Source organism: Gossypium hirsutum, unplaced genomic scaffold (genome assembly GCF_007990345.1).
Source record: "Gossypium hirsutum isolate 1008001.06 unplaced genomic scaffold, Gossypium_hirsutum_v2.1 scaffold_1716, whole genome shotgun sequence".
In the NCBI taxonomy this organism is placed as follows: domain Eukaryota; kingdom Viridiplantae; phylum Streptophyta; class Magnoliopsida; order Malvales; family Malvaceae; genus Gossypium; species Gossypium hirsutum.
The window spans coordinates 52-5,771 of record NW_024403734.1 but is presented as its reverse complement, the minus strand read 5'-3'; the positions used below and the strand labels follow the sequence as shown (position 1 = coordinate 5,771).

Below are 5,720 nucleotides of genomic sequence, written 5' to 3'. Positions count from 1 at the left end.
GTTGTAGAACTCGAAGACGATAATGGCGACTTGTTTAGCAACTGCTTGGGTAGAAGAGGTCCAATTGGCCAAACTGGAAACTGTGTGTATTTTCTCAGTGAATCCAACCCAAGAGGCTCCAGCTCTTCAGCTGTGTTCGTCAAACACCCAAAAGACTGCAGAGAACTTGAAAGCTGAGGTTTTAAAAACCTGGACCATGAATCATTCCCATCAGCATTTCTCATAAACTCATGGAGTTGAGAAACATGAAACTTACATCTTTCAGGGAATCCAGGCAAATTAAACTCTTCAGAATCTGTTTTACGATCTGAGAGGTTCAACCAAAAGGAAAATAAAGCCAAGATTCCATAAGCTCCACCCGTGTCAAATGTGATGCTTACAGTGTTCATAATGTTGGCAACCTCGACAACCCACCCGAAGAAAACATCCGATATGATACAAAGTGGGGGCTTTCCTTGTTTCTTTATGATATCTAACAAGAAGTTATGGAATGGGGTCTTGAGGGAAACAGATGAAATAACGAGTTTACCGATTTGATCCAAAGGCAAGTTCTCAGTGTTCTCTGAGTTGGGTGGCAAGCCATGGCCTGCACTGTTGAATGGGAGCTCAAATAAGTGGATCCATGGAGGAGGGTGTTGGTGTTGGTGTTGGTGAAAAGTGGAACGGAGATACTGAATGTTGAGAGGGGTGTTGGCAATGGCGATGTTGAAGCCAGTGCGGTGGTGGATTTGTGTTGCGAGAGATAGAAATGGTATAAGATGGCCATGAGCCATGAATGGGAGCATTACGATGTCGATCTGCTGTGAACCCATAGTAATCGCTGCAATGATTCAAGCTGTTGGAAGCAGAGATTTCAATGGCCATAGCCAGTGTAAATTTCTAGATTATGAATGTAACCCATGCTAATACACATCAAGGATCGATAAGGAATGTGTTAAGAAATGGCTTAAAATTGGTAGTGGATTGTTGTTGTTGGTAGTGGGTTGTTGGTGGTAGTGGATTAGTGGATGGTTGTTGGTGTCCATTTTCAACCACAAATCTTTGCCAAAGTTTTGGACAATTATGTCCTTGAACTCTCTTATAAATAGAGAGGTTCATTAGCCATATTGATCATCCCAAACCAAGAGAGAGCAAAGCTTGTTCTTTGAAAGCTAGGATTTTAGCTTTCGGGTTTTCTATAGGGGTTGAGAGTTGTGAGGTTCTCGGGTTGTGTCTTGAGTGTAAAACACTTGTAATCTTCATCTTGTTATAGTGAAATTTCTTTTCGCCTCTGCCCGTGGACGTAGGCATTAAAGCCGAACCACGTAAATCCTTGTGTTCACTTTATTTTTCGTTCCGGTCAATTTACTTGTAGTCATATCGGAGTTCTCGAATCGATCCTTTCCGCAACAAATTGGTATCAGAGCGTAGTTGAAGGAGTGATAATATTTTCTGAATTGCCCTGTGACTGCAGCTTTGTCTGATCTTTCACATCAGGAAGAAAATATTATCATTCATTCAAAGGTTCTAAATTATGGCTACAAGTGTTTCATCGACTAAGTATGATGTCGAGAAATTTACCGGGAAAAATAGTTTCAGTTTATGGCGCATCAAGATGCGGGCAGTGCTGGTTCAACAAGGATTGCTAAAAGCATTGTCTGGTAAAGATAAATTACCAAGCACGCTTTCGGAAGAGCAAAAGGATGACATGCTAGAAAGAGCACATAGTGCTATTCTGCTATGTCTAGGAGATGAAGTGCTACGAGAAGTAGCGGATGAGAAAACCGCGTCCGGTTTGTGGCTCCGGTTAGAGAGCAAGTACATGACGAAGTCATTGACGAACCGGCTCTACCTCAAGCAAAGACTCTATGCCCTGAAGATGGAGGAAGGTACACCTGTTTCCCAGCACCTGGATAAATTCAATTCCATTATCATGGATTTGAATAATATCGATAACAAAATCGATGATGAGGACCAAGCAATAATTGTTTTGTGTTCTTTGCCTCCCTCGTATAAGAATTTTGTTGATACAATGATGTACGGTCGTGATGACCTGACTCTAGAGGAGGTGAAAAATGCCTTAAGTTCCAGTGAGTTGAGGAAGAAAATCACTGGTAAGGTGGTCGAAAACAATGAAGGCGAAGGCTTGGTTGCTCGAGGAAGATCCAAGGCAAAGGGTGGAAGTTCAAGTAAAAGCCATCCTAGATCGCAGTCCAAGAAGAGAATACAGTGCTACTACTGTAAGAAGTACGGGCACATGAAGGTAGATTGTCCGAAAAGGAAGGAGAAATCAGAATCACAGGAGCAACAAAATGATCGTGCGAATGTAGCTGATGCAGATTCTTCAAGTGATGCCGAGATCGTTCTTGCAGTATCCGACTCTTACGCTGGTGGGAGATGGATTCTTGATACGGGAGCTACATTTCATATAAGTACTTCGAAAGATGCATTCTCAACATACGAGAAGCATTCTGGTTCAGTACTAATGGGAAATGACCACGCATGTCAAGTCATGGGGATTGGCACAGTTCGTATAAAGATGTTTGACGGTATTGTTAGAACTCTAACTGATGTTCGGCACATTCCAGAAATGAAGAAAAATTTGATCTCTTTGAGTACGTTGGACAAGAAAGGCTTTCGGTACTCTGCTGAAGGTGGAGTTCTCAAGGTATTCTCGGGTGCTTTGACTGTGATACGTGGTAATTTGGAGCGGGGCCTTTACTTCCTCGATGGTTCCTCGGTTACAGGTGTTGCGGGAGTGTCATCATCAGATGATCTAGATTCTGACACCACGAAGTTATGGCATATGCGGCTCGGGCATATGAGCGAGAGAGGCTTATCGGTGCTAAGCAAACGAGGATTATTGTCTGGGCAGTGTACAGGAAAGTTGAATTTCTGTGAGCACTGCGTCTTCGGTAAGCAGACTCGGGTAAAGTTCAGCACTGGGATTCACAAGACAAAAGGCACAGTGGATTACTTCCATTCTGACCTTTGGGGGCCTTCTCCGACAATTTCTAAAGGTGGTTACAGATATCTGCTTACCTTTATCGATGATTACTCGAGAAAGGTTTGGGTGTATTTTCTGAAGAGCAAGTATGAGGTTCTCATCAACTTCAAGCAATTTAAAGCTTTGATCGAAAATCAAACAGGAAAGAAGATCAAGCGATTCCGGACGGATAATGGCTTGGAGTTTTGCTCAGGTGAATTCAATGAGTTCTGCAAAAATGAAGGAATAGTGAGACACCGCACTGTTCGTCGAACACCACAACAAAATGGAGTTGCAGAACGCATGAATAGAACTCTCTTGGAGCGAGCTCGTTGCATGCGATCAAATGCTGGGCTCGGTGAAGAATTTTGGGCTGAAGCTGTTAATACTGCTTGTTATTTGGTTAACAGATCTCCGTCAACAGCTATTGAGCTGAAGACTCCTGAGGAAGTATGGTCTGGTTCTCCTGCTGATTACTCTGGTTTAAGAGTGTTTGGCTGCCCTGCGTATGCTCATGTAAATGAGGGAAAACTCAAACCGAGGGCGAAGAAATGCATATTTCTTGGATACGGCCAAGGGGTGAAAGGATACAGGTTGTGGTGTCCTGATCCGGTTTCGTCCAAGTTCATCATCAGCAGAGATGTGACTTTTGATGAGTCATCCATGCTTCGATCCACCACAAATTCCCGGGAAAAGGAGGAGTCAGATAGAATGGGAGATCACGGTGTTGAGAAGCAGGTGGAGTGTCAGGTGGACGCTCCAATTCCTACGGAAGGTACTTCAGTCCAGGATGATCAAGTTGAGGTGCAAGATTCCGATGAAGATGAGTCACCTCAAGAAAAACCATATAGCATTGCCACTGGAAGAACGAAGAGACAAATCAAACCAAATCCGCGTTACGCTAATCTGGTGTCTTTCGCGCTCAGTGTGGCGGAGTCCATTGGTATAGAACCTTCCAGTTATAATGAGGCTGTCACGTGTGATGAGTCGGCACAGTGGGCAATTGCTATGAGTGAGGAGATAGAATCTCTTCACAAGAACCATACTTGGGAGTTGGTTAAGCCGCCAAGTAACCAGAAGATAGTTGGTTGCAAATGGGTCTTCAAGAAAAAGGAAGGCATCCTAGGGGTTGAAGCAACTAGATTCAAGGCACGATTGGTTGCTAAAGGCTTCACTCAGAAAGAGGGGATTGACTACAATGAAGTTTTCTCCCCAGTCGTAAAGCATTCTTCCATTCGTGTATTACTTGCCATGGTGGCCAAGTCTGATCTAGAACTTGAGCAGCTTGACGTAAAAACGGCGTTCTTGCATGGTGAGCTCGAGGAAACAATCTACATGCGTCAACCAGAGGGTTTTACAGTTCCTGGTAAAGAAGACCATGTCTGTCTATTAAAGAAGTCTTTATATGGATTGAAACAATCCCCAAGGCAGTGGTACAAGCGGTTTGATAGCTTCATGATTCAGCATGGTTACACAAGATGTGACTATGATGCTTGTGTCTATCATCGGAAGCTCTCAGATGGTTCGCACATTTATTTGTTGCTGTATGTTGATGACATGTTAATTGCTTCCAAAAACATGTCGGAAATCAACAAGTTAAAGTCGCAGTTGAGTGGTGAGTTCGAGATGAAGGATCTGGGTGCTGCCAAGAAAATTTTGGGCATGGATATTCACAGAGATCGCAAGGCGGGCAAGCTTCGTGTGTCGCAGAAGAACTACATTGAAAAGGTTCTTCAACGCTTCGGCATGGATAAAGCGAAAACTGTGAGTACTCCGTTGGCACCACATTCAAACTCTCTGCAGAGTTGTCACCACAATCTGATGAAGAAAAGCAGCAAATGTCTCACATTCCATACTCGAGTGCAGTTGGAAGCGTGATGTATGCAATGGTTTGCACTCGTCCAGACATTTCACATGCAGTTAGTGTGGTCAGCAGATACATGAGTTGTCCTGGCAAGGAACACTGGCAGGCCGTGAAATGGATTCTCAGGTACTTGAGAGGTTCTGCAGATTTATGCTTGGTATATGATCAGAGTGACTGCACTAGCAGTGTCACGGGCTATGTGGACTCTGATTATGCTGGAGATCTGGACAAAAGAAGATCTCTGACGGGTTATGTTTTCACTTATTCTGGAGGAGCCATTAGTTGGAAAGCTGTGTTACAGTCTACCGTAGCCTTATCTACGACTGAGGCGGAATATATGGCGTTAGCAGAAGCAGTGAAAGAAGCATTGTGGATGAAAGGTCTAGTAAGCAGTTTGGGTTTACAACAGGATTTCACTGTTGTATTTTGCGATAGCCAGAGTGCCATACATCTGACTAAAAATCAGATGTTTCATGAACGGACCAAACACATTGATGTCAGATATCATTTTGTTCGGGAACATGTTACGCAAGGTGACATTGTTATCAGCAAGGTTGCTACCGAGAAGAATCCTGCAGATATGTTAACTAAGGTGATCCCTGCATATAAGTTCAAGCATTGCTTGGACTTGATAGGTATTCGGGATTGATTAGCGCCAGAGAGGCGTTTGGAAGAGGTGATCCAGTTCGAGGAATTCACTATGATGTTCAGCTTGGTAAATTTCAAGCCAAGGTGGAGATTTGTTAAGAAATGGCTTAAAATTGGTAGTGGATTGTTGTTGTTGGTAGTGGGTTGTTGGTGGTAGTGGATTAGTGGATGGTTGTTGGTGTCCATTTTCAACCACAAATCTTTGCCAAAGTTTTGGACAATTATGTCCTTGAACTCTCTTAT

General features: G+C 43.5%; 1 protein-coding gene across 1 annotated transcript; it reads right to left on the bottom strand.

Moving 5' to 3' along the window:
* Positions 1-5: 5 nt before the first annotated feature.
* Positions 6-927, bottom strand: LOC121227744 (crocetin glucosyltransferase 3-like; the record flags this gene model as incomplete). Its single annotated transcript, XM_041110626.1, has 1 exon — positions 6-927. A coding segment is annotated over exon 1 (807 nt), but the record flags the coding sequence as incomplete, so codon positions are not given.
* Positions 928-5,720: the final 4,793 nt, after the last annotated feature.